The following is a 17,780-nucleotide window of genomic DNA, read 5'->3' as shown; positions in this document are numbered from 1 at the left end:
GAAGGGGGTCCAATAGTGGCTGATGTAATCGGCCCCGTAGAACAAAGAATGGATGGTGAGATGGAGGACCCAATGGGTTTCCTCAATACAGGCGTCTATGAAGATGACTTAGATATGATGAGTCAGCCATATGACGAATCGGGTATCCGCATGCTGATGAGGATATGGTTGATTTGCCCGGGCAGGAACGTCCTAGCAGGGATTGCAAGAAGTCTCTTTCATGAAATCCTCACAGGACACGCCTGAAGATGCCGCCTCAACACAAGCTCAACTAGCCGGGGGTCGTACAGTTCTTAGCCCGGCAACACTGGGGCAAGGGTTAAGGAAGGGTCTGGAAGGTGTGCCCAAGAAAAATGAGAGGAAGAGATCAGGGAAGATAGGCTTCGCTGCTTGCAAACAAGCCAGAGCACATAGCAGCCAAACGGTGGGTTCTAAAGAGGTACCCATCAAAGGTGCGGCCATGTTCCATGTCACGGGCGAGCCGATGCTACCGCCAAAACTGCTGGAGGCACTATCAGGGGATCCCAGGAGACTACACAATCATGTGTTGTCGACTGAGAAAATCCTACTAGCATCGAAGGATCCAGGATATCCAACATACACAGCTCGTGTGCTTGAGGGGAAGTGCTACATCGGCACACGGCCCGGGAGGTGTTCTTCCTACGGTTACCAGAAACTACAAGAAGAAGGACTGCACCCACATAATGAATATTCTAGATGATGCTCTCAAAGGCTTCAACTTTAGGGGTGGCCACGTGTAGATCAGGAAACAAAGGAACAATAAGATGGGTTTCGCGCATAAAACTAACTTCTGCTGCATCCATGTCCCAAAACCAAGCAAGAAAGATGGATTCTACATCCTCCATCTCATGATTGAGTTCAGGACGGATCACCAAAAGCTTCGCATCACAAACAGAAACGATGATCATATCCACAAGTGGGTAGAATCTCATGGAGAAGCGGATTATAAACTTAGATATGAATTCTTTCGCATCCAAAGGGACATTGCGACGATCATCATGAAAGAAGTCGTCGATGAGAAGGGGATGTTCCACCAAGGCCCTATACCGTGAGCTGACGTCCGAACTCGCATAGGCATGCAACATCATGACCTCATGCCATTCAAGAAGCTAGGGTCCATCCTAGATGATATGGAAGGATGAAACTTCTAGTGATTTACGATGATGATGATGATGATATGTGTCGGTTGAACTTGTATACTTTCTGTAGCAATGAAACTTTGTGATGTCCACGGTCCCTGCCGAACTTGTGTAATGCTACTTTGTTAGTTTGGGTACAATGACCTGCGTACCTCTAGTTAATTAGTTTACGTACTATATGTTGCATCCAGTTGCTAACCCTTTCTTTTTCGTGTTGCTCTAGTATATTTTGTTGCATATGATTGTACATTCTCTTGATGAAGATGCATCTCTAACAGGTACCTAGCTTCTTGATGGTGAGGTGGAAGTGCTATGTCGTGTACAAAGGGAAGGTTCCGGGGGTGTACAACGAGTGGCCTGAGTGTTAGGCGCAAGTGAATGGGGTCTCGGGCGCTAGGCATAAAGGCTTCAAAAGTAGACAAGAAGCAGAAGCTAGTTACTTGAGGTTCACGCTAGCGCGAGAGAGGACTCGTAACCGCCGCCTCATGTACTGCATAGTTCTTCTCTCACTCATAGTGATAGCTCTTCTCGCGTATATCATTGTTTAGATGGATGACGATGCAGTTGCAAGTATTCGAGACTTGTATCGCTATTTTTGAAATGATGACAAGAGACCACTTCCTGTTGGATGATGATTATGATAATGACCACCTTGTATCGCTATGTATATGCTATGATTACATTTGTATGTGTATGATATGCTAGAGATCATTTTATAAAGCCCAAAACAAAATTTAGCAGCACAAAATGTGGAGCAGAAAAAAATTACAAACTAATAACAATAGCGCGGGGTATGGCATTAGTAGCAGCGAGCTCTTAGCAGTAGCACCTTTGCATAAGGGCGTTGCAGCTATTATCAGCAGCGCGTGTTTCAGACAAACGCTGCTGCTATCCCTAGTTAGCAGTAGTGCTAGACAGGTCGCGCTACTGATAAGCATTAGTTGCACCGTATCAGTAGCGTGCCCACCCGCACTACTGATAAGCATATAACCCGCGCTACTGCTAGGCTCTTCCCTAGTAGTGTGTATGGTTCGGCCGTCGCGGGAGAGAATGGGAGATTTGAGATTTTTTTTTTCTAAGTGTTGCCTTATATAACACAACATTTGGTCCCGGTTGGTGGAACAAAATAGGACCAATACCCACCTTTGGTCCCGGTTCGTGCCACCAAGCGGGACCAAAGGTCAGCTTTTAGCAGCCCAAAGGGCGGGAAGCAGAGACCTTTGGTCCCGGTTGGTGGCACGAACCGGCACCAAAGGTACCAAAGGTGGGTATTGGTCTCGGTTTGTGCCACGAACCGGCACCAAAGGTGGGTATTGCTCCCGGTTTGTGCCACAAACCAGGACGAAAGGGTGGTGCTGCCCGGGGCCAAATGTTTAGTCCCACCTCGCTAGCTGAGAGGGCTCAAGAGTGGTTTATAAGCGCTGCTGCGCCAACCCTCTCGATCTCCTCTCAACTGCAGGCTTACGGGCCTATTCTCACACTCCACTGCCTATGGGCCTACTGGGCTTGCTGCGGGCCTGAATCCTGGCCCAACTAGCGGTTGGGTTTCTAGTCGTATTCACACCGTGGTGTACCAATAGGCGGCATTTTCTTAATTCTTTTTTCCAGTTTTTTGTTTTATTTTTTGCTTTATTTATTTTCTTTTGTTTCTACTTACAACTAAATACTTACAGTTTTTCAATGATTCTTTTTGTTTTTCGGTCACAAAAATTATAAACTTTCTGTTAGTGCCATTAGTTTTCAAATTTGAAATCTTTGAAATTTGTGTGAATCACTAGTCTGTGAATAACTTTATTATAAAAATAGATTTTTGAGTGATTCTTTTTCCTGCCATTTAATATTACTGTGTTTTATCATTATATTCAATTTGGTAATTTTTAGGTTCTTTTAAATGTCTGTTTTAATCAAAAATAAATTTTGTTATTTTAATTTGCTATTAAAGTTTCTAACAAAAAAAATCTTTTCGCTATTAATGTTTTGAACAAAAAATACTTTGATAATTTTACTTGCGTAAATTTTATATTATTTAGTTTCAAAAATAGTAGTGGTTTATAAAATCTTTTTAGTTGATTCCTTTTGCTATTTGAGTTTTATAAAAGATTTTTCGATGATTCTTTTTGCTATTGAAAAATATTATAGTTTTGTTTTAGTGATCATAATAGAATATTTTAATTGATTATTTTTAGTTCATTATTTTTGCTATTAGAGTTTCATAAAAGTTTTCTAGTTCATTCTTTTTGCTATTAGTTCATTCTTTGAGCTAAATGACCCTGTGATGTCTACAACACAACCTTCTTGTAGACTCGTGTTGGGCCTCCAAGCGCAGAGTTTTGTAGGACAGTAGCAAACTTCCCTCAAGTGGATGACCTAAGGTTTATCAATCCGTGGGAGGCATAGGATGAAGATGGTCTCTCTCAAGCAACGCTGCAACCAAATAATAAAGAGTCTCTTGTGTCCCCAACACACCCAATACAATGGTAAATTGTATAGGTGCACTAGTTCGGTGAAGAGATGGTGATACAAGCATAATATGGATGTAGATATAGGTTTTTGTAATCTGAAAACATAAAAACAGCAAGGCAACAAGTAACAAAAGTGAGCGAAAACGGTATTGCAATGCTTCGAAACAAGGCCTATGGTTCATACTTTCACTAGTGCAAGTTCTCTCAACAATGATAACATAATTGGATCATATAACAATCCATCAACGTGCAACAAAGAGTCACTCCAAAGTCACTAATAGCGGAGAACAAATGAAGAGATTATTGTAGGGTACGAACCCACCTCAAAGTTATTCTTTCCGATCAATCCATTGGGCTATGCCTATAAGTGTCACAAACAACCCTAGAGTTTGCAGTAAAATAACACCTTAAGACACACATCAACCAAAACCCTAATGTCACCTAGATACTCCAATGTCACCACAAGTATCCGCGGGTATGATTATACAATATGCATCACACAATCTCATATTCATCTATTAAAACCAACACAAAGAACTTCAAAGAGTGCCCCAAAGTTTCTACCGGAGAGTCAAGATGAAAACGTGTGCCAACCCCTATGCATAAGTTCACAAGGTCACAAAACCCATGAGTTGATCACCAAAACATACATCAAGTGGATCACATGAATATCCCATTGTCACCACAAATAAGCACATGCAAGACATACGTCAAGTGTTCTCAAATCCTTAAAGACTCAATCTGATAAGATAACTTCACAGGAAAATTGAATCCATTACAAGAAGGTAGAGGGGGAGAAACATCATAAGATCCAACTATAATAGCAAAGCTCGTAGTACATCAAGATCATGCCACATCAAGAACATGAGAGAGAGAGAGATCAAACACATAGCTACTGGTACATACCCTCAGCCCCGAGGGTGAACTACTCCCTCCTCGTCATGGAGATGACGGGATGATGAAGATGGCCACCGGTGATGGATCCCCCCTCCGGAAGGGTGCCGAAGTAGGGCCCCGATTGGTTTTTGGTGGCTACGGAGGCTTGCGCCGGCAGAACTCTCGATCTAGGTTCTATTCTGGAAGTTTGGGGATATATAAGGGGTGTTAGCGTTGGGAACAAGTCAGGGGGGTCCCCGAGGCAGCCACGAGGTAGGGGGCGCACCCTCCACCCTCGTGGTGACCTTGGAACTCTTCTGGTCCATCTCCGATGCTCCGTGGGCTTCTTCTGGTCCAAAAACAATCTCCACAAAATTTCAGGTCAATTGGACTCCATTTGATATTCCTTTTCTACGAAACTCAAAAACAAGGAAAAACAGAAACTGGCACTAGGCTCTAGGTTAATAGGTTAGTCCCAAAAATCATATAAAATAGCATATAAATGCATATAAACCAACCAAGATGGATAATATAATAGCATGGAACAATAAAAAATTATAGATACTTGGAGACGTATCACCCTGAAATTGAAAAGCACTTCAAATGAACTCTGAAAAGGTTGAAAGTTGGCATGGTATCATCATTTCTCTCACATATCATGTTCTAAAAAGTTGAGAGGGTTACAGCAAAAACTGGATGCACTTCATGTACAAAATGGACAATCTCTTTCGAAGTATCAGGGTTTCAGACGAAAACTCATTTGGTACAAAGGGATTTCATCTTTTTGAACTTATTTGTACTGCAGACTTTTTGTGTGCTCAAAATGCACCATTCAAAGCCACATAATCAATTTTCAACCGTTTCTGACTTCATTTGGTATTTTTCATGCATTTACTAATTTTTTAAGCTAAATGACCCTGAAATTGAAAAGCACTACAAATGAACTCTGAAAAGGTTGCAAGTTGGCATGGTATCATCATTTCACCCACATATCATGTGCTAAAAAGGTGAGAGGGTTACGGCAAAAGTTGGATGCACTTTGTGTACAAAATGGACAATCTCTTTTAAAGTATCATGGTTTCATACGAAAACTCATCTGTTACAAAAGGCTTTTCATTTCTTCACATGTCAGTGCAGTGATAGTCTTCACTTTTTCTTCGCTTGTGTCCTCTGCTTATTGCGCCGTAACCATGGATAATCTTCATCCTTTAACAAGGTGCTTGGGCCAGCCTTGACTTTGAAGGGAGGAATTTCATGAAACTTTTCATAATCTTCAGACATGTCTGTCTTGCCCTCCACTCCCACGATGTCTCTTTTTCCTGAAAGAACTATGTGGTGCTTTGGCTCATCGTATGATGTATTCACTTCCTTATCTTTTCTTTTTCTTGGTTTGGTAGACATGCCATTCATATAGAAATCCCGTGCCACATCATTGGCTAGGATGAATGGTTTGTCTGTGTACCCAAGGTTGTTCAGATCCACTGTTGTCATTTTGTACAGTGGGTCTACTTGTACCCTGCCTCCTGACTGATTGACCCATTTGCACCGAAACAAAGGGACCTTAAAATCATGTCCATAGTCAAGTTCTCATATGTCCACTATGTAACCATAATATGTGTCATTTCCCCTCTTGGTTGCTGCATCAAAGTGGACACCACTATTTTGGTTGGTGCTCTTTTGATCTTGGGCGATTGTGTAAAATGTATTCCCATTTATCTCGTACCCTTTGTAAGTCAATATAGTCGAAGATGGTCCACTCGCCAACGAGTACAGCTCATCAGAAATAGTATTGTCACCCATGAGACATGTTTGCAACAAACAACCGAAAGTCCTGATGTGTTCACATGTAATCCAGTCATCACATTGCTCCGGGTGTTTGGAGCGCAGAATATTCTTTTGTTCATTGACATTCGGGGTCACCAACGTAGAATTCTGTAGAACTGTGTAGTGTGCTTGAGACTAACAATGCCCGTCCCTACATATTATTGAGTCCTCTCTTAGTGTGCCTTTTCCAGTCAGTCTCCCCTCATACCGCGATTGAGGGAGACCAATCTTCTTAAGGTCAGGAATGAAGTCAACACAAAACCCAATGACCTCCTCTGTTTGATGGCCCGTGGAGATGCTTCCTTCTGTCCTAGCACGGTTACAAACATATTTCTTTAAGACTCCCATGAACCTCTCAAAGGGGAACATATTGTGTAGAAATACAGGGCCTAGAATGGCAATCTCGTCGACTAGATGAACTAGGATGTGCGTCATGATATTGAAGAAGGATGGTGGGAACACCAGCTCGAAACTGACAAGACATTGCGCCAAATCACTCTTTAACCTTGGTAGGATTTTTGGACAATCACCTTCTGAGAGATTGCATTGAGGAATGAACATAGCTTCACAATGGCTAATCGAATGTTTTCTAGTAGAAGCCCCCTTAATGCAACCGTAAGCAGTTGCGTCATAATCACGTGGCAGTCATGAGACTTTAGGTTCTGGAACTTTTTCTCTGCCATATTTATTATTTCCTTTATATTCGACGAGAAGCCAGACGGGACCTTCATACTGAGTAGGCATTCAAAGAAGGTTTCCTTCTCTTCTTTGGTAAGAGCGTAGCTGGCAGGACCTTCATACGCTTTGGAGGCATGTCCTCCCGTGCCTCAGGTGTATCTTTTGTCTTCCCATACATGCCCAAGAAGCCCAGCAGGTTCACAGAAAGATTCTTCGTCACGTGCACCACATCAATTGCAGAGCGTACCTCTAGGTATTTCCAATAGGTTAGGTCCCAAAATATAGATTTCTTCCTCCACATGGGTGCGCGTCCATCAGCGTCATTCGGAACAGGTAGTCCGTTGTGACCCTTCCCAAAGATTACTTGTAATTCATTGACCATAGCCAGTATGGGATACCCAGTACGGACGGCGGGCTTCTTCCAGTGATCCGCCTCGCCTTTGAAATGCTTGACTTTCTTTCGACATTGATGGTTGGTCGGAAGAAATCGACGATGCCCCAGGTACACATTTTTCCTGCATTTGTCCAAATATATACTTTTGGTGTCATCTAAACAGTGCATGCATGCATGGTATCCCTTGTTTGTCTGTCCTGAAAGGTTACTGAGAGTAGGCCAATCATTGATAGTTACAAACATCAACGCATGTAGGTCAAATTCCTGCTGGTCGTGCTCATCCCATTAATGTACACCTTTTCCATTCCACAGTTGTAAGGTTCTTCAACTAATGGCCTTAGGTACACATCAATGCCGTTGCCGGGTTGCTTATGGCCTTGGATGAGCACTGGCATCATAATGAACTTCCACTTCATGCACAACCAAGGAGGAAGCTTATAGATACATAGAGTCACATGTCAGGTGCTACGATTGCTGCTCTGCTCCCCAAAAGGATTAATGTCATCCGCGCTTAAACCAAACCATACGTTCCTTGCATCACCTGCAATGTCCCCCCACTTTCTCTCGATTTTTCTCCACTGCGACCCGTCAGCGGGTGCTCTCAACTTCCCGTCTTTCTTACGGTCTTCTTTGTGCCATCGCATCAACTTGGCATGCTCTTTGTTTCTGAACATACATTTCAATCGTGGTATTATAGGATCATACCACATCACCTTGGCAGGAACCCTCTTCCTGGGGCACTCGCCGTCAACATCACCAGGGTCATCTCATCTGTTCTTATACCGCAATGCACCGCATACCGGGCATGCGTTCAAATCCTCGTATGCACCGCGATAGAGGATGCAGTCATTTGGGCATGCATGTATCTTCTGCACCTCCAATCCTAGAGGGCATAGAACCTTCTTTGCTCCGTACTTACTGTTGGGCAATTCGTTATCCTTTGGAAGCCTCTCCTTCAATATTTTCAGTAGCTTCTCAAATCTGTTGTCAGATACACCATTGTCTGCCTTCCATTGCAGCAATTCCAGTGTGTTACCGAGCTTTGTGTTGCCATCTTCGCAATTGGGGTACAACCCCTTTTTTGTGATCCTCTAACATGCGATCGAACTTCAAGTTCCCCTTTTCACTTTCGCATTGTCTCTTTGCATCAACAATGACCCGACGAAGATCATCATTGGGCACATCGTCTGGTTCCTCTTGATCTTCAGCTTCCCCCGTTGCAGCATCCCCGTATTCAGGGGGGCGGATAGTTGTCATCATCCTCTTCTTCTTCATTGTCTTCCATCATAACCCCTCTTTCTCCGTGCTTGGTCCAAACATTATAGTGTGGCATGAAACCCTTCTCAAGAAGGTGGACGTGAAGGGTTTTCCGGTTAGAGTAAGACTTTGTATTCTCATAGATAGGGCATGGACAACACATAAAACCATTCTTCTTGTTTACCTCAGCCACATCGAGAAAATTATGCACGCCCTTAATGTACTCGGAGGTGCGTCTGTCACAATACATCCATTGCTGGTTCATCTGCGTGCATTACATATTAAGTGTGTCAAAAACCATTACAGAACATCATGAATAGACTAGTGACCAAATTAATAGAAGTTCATCATAATAAAAAATAATAATAAAAGTAAGAAAATTATACAAGTACCTACCTAAATCATACAAGTAAGATTTTTTTTAGAAAGAAGATAAGAACAAGAGGCTCACCACTTTGGTGCCCACGACGAGATCGGCGCGGGCAATCGACGGCGGCGGGGATGGGGACGAGACAGGATGGACCACTAAACCTAGACAAATCTTGAGGAAAGTGGAGCTTGGACAAGGAGCTTCGAGAGGAGAAAGCTTAAGTGTGGCTCGGGCATTTCATCAAACACCTCATGTGCATAGGAGGTGAGCTAGAGCACCATAAAGCTCTTCCACAGCCGGCCAAAAAAATAGAGCAGTGGCTCTGCTCGCGGGCAGGGGCGGGGGTATATATAGGCCTCTCTTTAGTCCCAGTTGGTGGCTAAAACCGGGATTAAAGGTCTACATTTGGTCCCGGTTCGAGCCACCAACCGGGACTAAAGGTTGTGGGCCAGGAGCGAGGCCCATTAGTCTCGGTTCGTGTCTGGAACCGGGACCAATGGCCCCCGAGGCCCGGCCGGCGCCCTGGCCTCACGAACCAGGACTGATGTCCCCTTTGGTCTCGGTTCGTGAGTGAACCGCGATTTATGCCCCTATCATGGCCTCAACCAAAGCCCTATTTTCTACTAGTGAAGGCTTCTTATGATGTGCACTACCGAGAGGGTCCAGAGATACCTCTCCGATACTCGGAGTGACAAATCCTAATCTTGATCTGTGCCAACCCAAGAAACACCTTCGGAGATACCTGTAGAGCATCTTTATAATCACCCTGTTACGTTGTGACATTTGATAGCACACAAGGTATCCCTTCGGTATCCGGTAGTTGCATAATCTCATAGTCAAAAGAATATGTATATGACATGAATAAAGCAATAACAATAAAACTGAATGATCATAATGCTAAGCTAACGAATGGGTCTTGTCCATCCCATCATTCTGCTAATGATGTGATCCCGTTCATCAAATGACAGCACATGTCTATTGTTAGGAAACTTAACCATCTTGGATTAATGAACTAGTCCAGTAGAGGCTTACTAGGGATACGGTGTTTTGTCTATGTATTCACACATGTATCAAGTTTCTGGTTAATACAATTCTAGCATGAATAATAAACATTTACCATGAATAAGGAAATATAAAATAACAACTTTATTATTGCCTCTAGGGCATATTTCCTTCAATTGCATCGTTCATGCAACAACCTGAAGCACGTGAGCACTGCACCAAAGCTAGCCTGGAGATGAAGCATCAGACCACCCGCGCTTGTCGTTGAAGTTGCTGGAGATGGCCGGGACGAAGGAGGCGGAGGCCACTGCAGTGTCAGCCAAGGTTGAAGTTGAGGCGCGCGAAGAGTCGACGAGCGACGGTGGGCGACAGAAACCGATTTTAGATCAGAAAACCAAAAAGAGGTATCGATCAAGAGGATCAATGTGAGAGCAAAAATCTGGATCAAAGATCGAAAGAAAAGACTTTATAGGGCAGACGATCAAGATGATCAGCAGACGAACCCTAGGTACGGGTTACGCGGCCCCCGGTGGCGATCATGTAGATCGACCGTCCCGGGGGCGGCGCGGAGCGGAAGCGGCGACGGCAGCTAGGGTTTGGATCGGTTAGGCTGATACCATGTGTGTGTGTGTGTATATATATATATACTATTCATCACCCAGGGTACATAATAAGTTATTATTCATCCGAGGTAATCTCACGATCATTTCATAATTAAATTACGTTTGGAATTTAAATAGTCACATTCTTATTGATTCACTACGTAAAATTTGGCATAAGAAAATAAAAAAATAGATCATAAGACAAGAAAATATGCACTTTATGTGTATTTTACACTATATTTTTACGTTTGTAACTTTACATAACATAAAATATTTTTTACGATGATTTTTTTTACGGTCTCTTTTTATGTCAGAAATAAGACAAAAGTTACGGAACGTAAAATTACGGTGGATTGATGGTAAAATAGAGGGGGTGAAGAATAACTATTCCTCACCCAGGGTGACGAAATACTAATCTATCGTAAAAAATACTTCCTAGTCTATCCTATGTTTCCAATACAATTAAGTGTGTCAAAAATCATTACAGGACATCATGAATAGACTAGTGACCAGATTAATAGAATTTCATCATAATAAAAAAACAATAATAAAAGTAAGAAAATTATACAAGTACATACTATGCATTGGGAAGGTAGTGTCATAGATTAGTATTTTGTGCATTATGCTAATTTATGATACTCCCCACTATAAAAAAAATAGCCTCAAATGCATGGCTTGCACTCATCAAGATTTGTTGACAAAGAACAAGCAAATTACCATAATAAATTAAAAATTCATTTTGTTGGGTTTGCAAATCTCACTTGCCTGATTTTGGTATCGGTCTTGTTGAGTATCGTAATTGTATTGGAAACATAGGATAGACTAGGAACTATTCTGCCTTGTCTTGTACTCTAAGTAGATCATGTACTTCTATATATAGGATAGGCTAGGAAGTATTTTTTACGATAGATTAGTATTTTCTTACTTTTATAATTTTCATTCTTTTCATCAAATTTACTTTTTGGTGTTGCATTGTACTAGACATAACTTCATCAACGCTTGTCAGAAGAAAGAACCACCGGAGGAGTTAACCTTAACGTAAAATACTTTTAAAGTGGTAAAAACTAGCAAAACTGTCGTTAAATGGAGTAATCCGGATGAAAATCGTTAAAAGGGATAATTAGCGTAAAATATATCAACGTAGAAGGTAAAAACTGGAACTCCCTTCAAAAGCTAATATAAGGATATTATACAAAGTGTATAGAACGTTGAGTCGTACTTGAAAATTTTGAGGACTTGGGACAACCCTGATACCTTTACAAGGTAGGAGTAGGTTACAGAGATGCTACCTTGAATATAAAATCAATGCCGCCTGCAGCGTGTTACATGCTTACTTTTCAGAACTCAAAAACAATGAAGCCAATCAACCCGATCACTTCTGACACGTACTGTATCTGACAAATGCAGGTTAGGTTGGGATTCTAATCATGATATGATGCCAGACACACTGATTAATTAATCTGCCAAACTGAATGTAAAGCCGCTAACTAAGCTCCATTAATTTGCAATTGCCCTTATCTTTATCATCAAGGATACGGTTTTGCCAGCGGTCAACCAGGGCCAGTGGTACACTACTGACTAGTGTAGTGCAGTTTCTTTTTTCTGATCTATGGGTGCAACTATTTGGAGCTGGTCCCATGAGATTTATTTAACTGATTCGGATGGCGGTTTAGCAATTCAGATTAGTAATGCTTATGTGTTTTTATGTGATCTTTATTCTTGTTGGCAGAGTCCTTTGTGATTTCTTTATTTTTTACTGAAACTATAAACTTTGCAATAAAATGGTGTGTGCATGAACCGATGCAGAGGTTGAGGTACGACCTCACATTAAAAAACATCTCAAAAAATTAGGTCATCAATCTCTGTAGTCTAGCCTCTTCCTTTACACACGAGAGGTTTTCTCCTCGTAGTCGAGATCTTTTCTGGTTCTATACTTGTCCATACTTTAAAGCATGACATCGATGCTATAATACTTGATATTTTGCCACCAGAGGCTCCACAAAGATGCCCAAATGATAAGTAACCGCAATCACTTGTTCATTTTCCATAGCATGTACCAGACGAATTCAGGCAAGAAGTTTATGAGAATATAAAAATGTGGTGAGGGAGAATTTCAGAACAAACATAAACCAAGCGAGAATAATGCCACTTGCGCGCTACCGGCGAGGGACAGGCCAGGCCTGAAAAATCCTACCACACCGAACCACTTCCAGCCTAGCTAGCGCTCTGGCCTATAAATGGAGACTATCCGGCATCCATGGGCAAGCCATCATAGCCCAAGCAGAAACACATATCAAAACCGGCAGCCGGTCGCCACGATGTTTCGACGCGCCAAGACCACGACGATAGCCACACCACCCTCCGATGGCGAGGTGCGGGTGCATAAGGTCGAGAAGATTGAGCTTGTCCGCAATCTCGTGACCAAGCCGTCGATCTACTACGGCGCCAACCCGATGGCAGCATCGACCATGAGGCGAGGTGCAGCCGGTCATGGCACGGCCGCCAACACCGGTAAGGCTACTGGCGCCTCGAGGCCGGGGGTCGTGTCCATAGAGGATATTAACAAGAGGTCTGAGGCTTACATCCAGGAGAGGAAGAGGCTCTTCCAGGGCCTGAAGTAGCTCCTATATGGAGATGATCTTGCACTACTATTGATCACGTCTACATATACACACCGATTAATGGATGTATGCATGTGTGGAATTTCCCCTCGATGGATATGTAAGATGTGCTATGTAAACGTGTTGTCGTGTGATATCGATCCACTTGTTGCAATTAATTGTGTGTCCTCTTAGGAAGTGTGGAGTCAAGTCCTCTTAGAAAGTGTGTAGTTAAATCTTTACTACCGATGTATAAATAAACGATTATTAAGTGCAGATATATAAACAAAATATAACTCAGACTTCAGATTGTTTTGGTTTGTTCACTGCTATACTGGTATGTGAAATGATGATCAAAGTTTTATTTCAAAGATCTTGCCAGTGCATTTATATTCTCTTTCTTTGGCGACATATATATCCAGTGCAAACAAGGACTAGCGCTCAAACAAGAGAATCGTATGTAATCAGGCAAATGTCTTTCAAATCATCAAGAAAATGGTTTTCTTGGATGTAATCTTGTGAGTGTCCTTCAAATCGTCAAGAAAGGCCGAGTCCAATCTTTGGGGACCGGCGGATCCTAAGCTTGATGTTGTGAGTAGCCTGGTGCGTGTTGTGAGTACCCAATTTAACATCAAGACATAGTTTTTGACTCCTTTCCATAGTTTGTTTTGATCAAGACATAGTTTTGTAGACAAATTAAGAAAGTGCCAGTCCTTGATAATGTTGCAACACAATCTTTTCTCGGTGTTGTCGTTGTTGTTCTCCCTGTTAGAAAGCCAGATTCTTTGATTCGTGTTTCGACAGTAAATAAACTGAGTTACTCAAAAATTATGCACTGTCGACAGACTTAAATATCAGTTTTTTTATGAATTACCCCAATTAACTATCAGTTAGACATATAGATTTTTTTTGTGAGGTAGTTAGACATATATAGTTGCAAGGCAATAAATGCTTGATCATCAAGTGGTGGTGGAAAATCATGACCATCACCTCGGATAAACCTCTCTGGCTCAACATTCTCAAAGCTAAGTGTTTCCCTACCTCTCTAGCCCTATGTTTGCTCGTGCCTCGGGTGTGTCCCAGTTCTGAAAAGATCTTGTTAAGCTTAGGCCTACTTTCCAAAGCCACGTCAAGTTTGTTGTTCACAATGGCAGATCCACTAGGTTCTGGCTTGATTGATGGTGTGGCTCGACTATGTTGGCAAACGCATTTCCTGTTCTTTTGTCCTATTGTCCTGACCCTGAGATCTCAATCTTTGAGCTCTCTTCCAATAATTGGGATCTGCAACTCCGTCGCTCTCTCTCTCTCTCTCTCCTAAAGAGTTGGTCGATTGGCAGCGCCTTGTTGCCTTCTTCCCTGTGCTCTCGGAGGAAGAGGACTCGGTGGTGTGGCCTCATTCTCCGTCTAGTCGTTTTTCGGTGAAATCGTTGTATGGTAAACTTACTACGGGTTCAACCACTTCCAAATTCAAGTGGATCTGGAGGGCCCATATCCCTCCTAAGATCAGGATCTTCCTCTGGCAAGCTTCTCGCGGGCGGCTACCGACTGGTGACCAGATCTGCAAATGTAATTGGCCTGGGTCTGATCGCTGCGCCATTTGTGGGCTGAGAGAAGACACTATGCATGTTTTCTTCTCTTGTGTTCTGGCAAAATTCTTCTGGTGCTGCATCAGATCTTGGTTGCATGTCGCCTGGAGACCGACTTCCTTCTCAGATCTTCGTCTCTTGGCTAACAATCTGGTTGGGGCCCAGAGGAGAATTTTCTGGGTGGGCTTTGCTGCGATGTGCTGGCCTTTATGGACGACTAGAAACAAATTTACTATTGAACATGTTTTCCCTGCTAAGCCTGCTGACTGCTTATTTAAAACTTGCGTGTTCTTGCAGCAGTGGAGATTATTGATTAAGGAGGAGGATAGGGATGTGCTTGATATGATGATATCCAAGATCCGGCCTTCTGCTATCTCCCTATCTCCAGTTTGTGCCGACAGTAGGTGTTGTTGGCCCTATGTTTGGTGTCTTTAGTCTCTCTGGCCTGCGTGCCGTGTACTGACCTGGGAGCCATGTACGTTTCTCTTCTGCTTGTCTGAGTTGGGTGATACTCTAATTGCTGTTTGCGATGTCCGTTCTGGATGTTTATGACTCTGCCTGGTGGCTTTATTTATAAAGTCGGGCTACGGCCTTTTATCTAAAAAATAAAAGTTCCCTAGGCAATGTGTCATGACACGCTAAATCACCAACGGGGTTTGTTTTCCTAAAAGATATCGGACATTGGTCAATTCAAATTTTCATATTTGAAAAAGAAATCTGAATTAGATATTTAAATAAAATGAATCCAACTTTCATATTTAGAAATTTTGAATTAGATATTAAAAAATATAAATTAGATATCAAACATGTGAACCTTGCTATGATTTTTTTTGCGGGTATAGTCTTGCTAGGCTGACGTGGCACTTTGTTAGTCGAGAGTAGCGGGCCGGGTTCAGCGTTTTAAGTGCCACCAGTCTCATAGGCTCCTGATTTGGCTCTTAGTCATGAGCCATGTTTTTCTTTTTTGTGGGTATATGTTGGCTGACATGTGGGCCCAATTTATCCGTGGAAATGTTAAATTGGGTAAACATGACAAGAGCAATAATTATGGTGTAAAATATGACACACAATCTTAAAATGGATTAATAGTAAAACTTATCACAATTGAAAAAAATACCGTGCATAAAAGGGGTAAAATAAAATTCACTTTTAAAAAAAATATCAAATAATAGCGTGCGGGATCCTTGCCGACCTCCAGATGTCGACTGTCAGGTCAAGTCAATTAGTCAAGTCACCTAGAGCTAGGATACTTGGCGATGCTCAGGAGCTTCTTTCTGGGCAGCCATTTCAACTAAACAAAATCAGCCAGGGAAGTCGCTGGAGCTACCTTCGTAGCTAGGGTGCTCCCAAAAAGAACGCTAGGGCCACAGACCACACGCAGCGCCAGGAGCGAGACTCCGATCTCTAGCTAGTCAGTAAGGTAGCCTCGATGTCGATCCAGGTGTGGAAGGCACCAGATGCACCTGCAGATTGAGCATCGCGTAAACGGACTCGCCACATAATAATGGCGTCGTCTATGCCTCTGCGTGCGGAATCGCGCGCAGATCACGTTTTGTTCCGATTCGGATTCCGATCGCGACGTCCGGCCCTAGTCGTCGACGTCTTCGGCTAGCTGTCGATCACGTACTCCGACACCAATCGCTTTATAGCTTTGCTTTGCTCCATCGGTCAAGTCTCGGATGTTTGTTCTTACTTGTAGTGACCTTAGGTTGGACATACTTGGTATGAAAATTGTCCGTGTTTCACTGATATGATATGATTAATTACCGATACAGGTAAAGTCCCCTTCTTAGCTCAGAGCTCATATGCACCTGCCGTTAACATTAAATTCAAAAACAATCGTTAAGAATTCAAAATATTCTGATTTTTTTTGTGTGCTTGCAAAGTCTTCTCACGACTTCCAAGAATGTTATTACATGATCAAACTTTGCAAGCACTCAAAAGTCAAAACATTCATCAATCTTTGCAAAAAAAATTGGATTTTACTGTTCATCCGAGCTCATTTGAGTTCGAGGTAATATACTCAACGCCCACGATATAGTAGCAAAGAAATGGAAAGAAGACAATCTCACTCACCTCGTTTGAAAATGGGTGATGATTAAGATATAGGCAAAGCTACTGGCCAATCATCTATATGCTAGTAAGAAAATTATACAAAAATGCTAAAAATATGATGTTAGATTTTTAGGCATGGTAAATCAAACGTTTTCATGACAATTTGTGTTGGCGCGAGGATGACAAATGTAGCTGGTGAGCATGGCAATTTCCTGGTAAGTGTTTTTTTAACTAAGACGAATTTGCCATGCTCGCCAATTAAACTTGCCATCATCGGTAAACATATTTTGCCATGAAAAATGTTCGATTTGCCGTGTCTCAAAATCTGACGTTCGTTGGATATCCGGGTTCAAGTTATATTAGTGTGATGTCTCATATGACCAATGACCAAACAGTGGCAATATTTTATCATTACGAACTTTGTACACTAGAGAAGTTTGAATTTATTCTTTTTAGGAATGTTTCGCTGGACATCTCTCAGGGCGTCATGTGTGTATCGATGATTTTTTTCTGAACCGTGCATAAACCCCTTTTCATTACTCATAACAAAAACACATTAAAATTCAGCCAGAGAGAATAGATTAGAAAAAAGAGATGAGCGAGTTCGAGGCACTATCAGGAAACCCAGAACGTGTGCTCGCAATCGAAACACACGCTATGGGGCGAAAACCTGATAGCACACTAAGACTACTTGGCTCGATAATTGTAGCGGTCAACATCTGCGCCACTGCTCCACTTATTCTAATTTATGCCGCATTTTCAAGCAGAATCTAATTAAAAGAACCTTTCCGGTCGTTCAAGTATGCATAACATATTGCTTGCCGTGTCTAACTACCAGATGCTGTTAGTGGTGGTGCATTAGCATGAAAGCAAGGTGCATGATGATAAACCCTTGAACTTTCGGAAACTGGTGA

At 42.3% G+C, this 17,780-nt stretch overlaps 1 protein-coding gene across 1 annotated transcript; it reads left to right on the top strand.

Moving 5' to 3' along the window:
* Window positions 1-12,894: 12,894 nt before the first annotated feature.
* On the top strand, window positions 12,895-13,537 carry LOC119302905. The gene has a single exon (XM_037579957.1). The coding sequence runs from the start codon at window positions 12,944-12,946 to the stop codon at window positions 13,244-13,246; it is 303 nt and encodes a 100-aa protein (XP_037435854.1). The 5' UTR covers window positions 12,895-12,943; the 3' UTR covers window positions 13,247-13,537.
* Window positions 13,538-17,780: the final 4,243 nt, after the last annotated feature.

This window comes from Triticum dicoccoides, chromosome 1B (assembly GCF_002162155.2).
Source record: "Triticum dicoccoides isolate Atlit2015 ecotype Zavitan chromosome 1B, WEW_v2.0, whole genome shotgun sequence".
NCBI lineage: Eukaryota > Viridiplantae > Streptophyta > Magnoliopsida > Poales > Poaceae > Triticum > Triticum dicoccoides.
The sequence above is the reverse complement of the archived record's forward strand: the minus strand, read 5'-3'. Positions and strand labels throughout refer to the sequence as shown.

Coding starts and splice junctions, on each gene's coding strand:
- LOC119302905 (XM_037579957.1), top strand. CDS start 12,944: ATGTTTCGACGCGCCAAGACCACGACGATAGCCACACCACCCTCCGAT.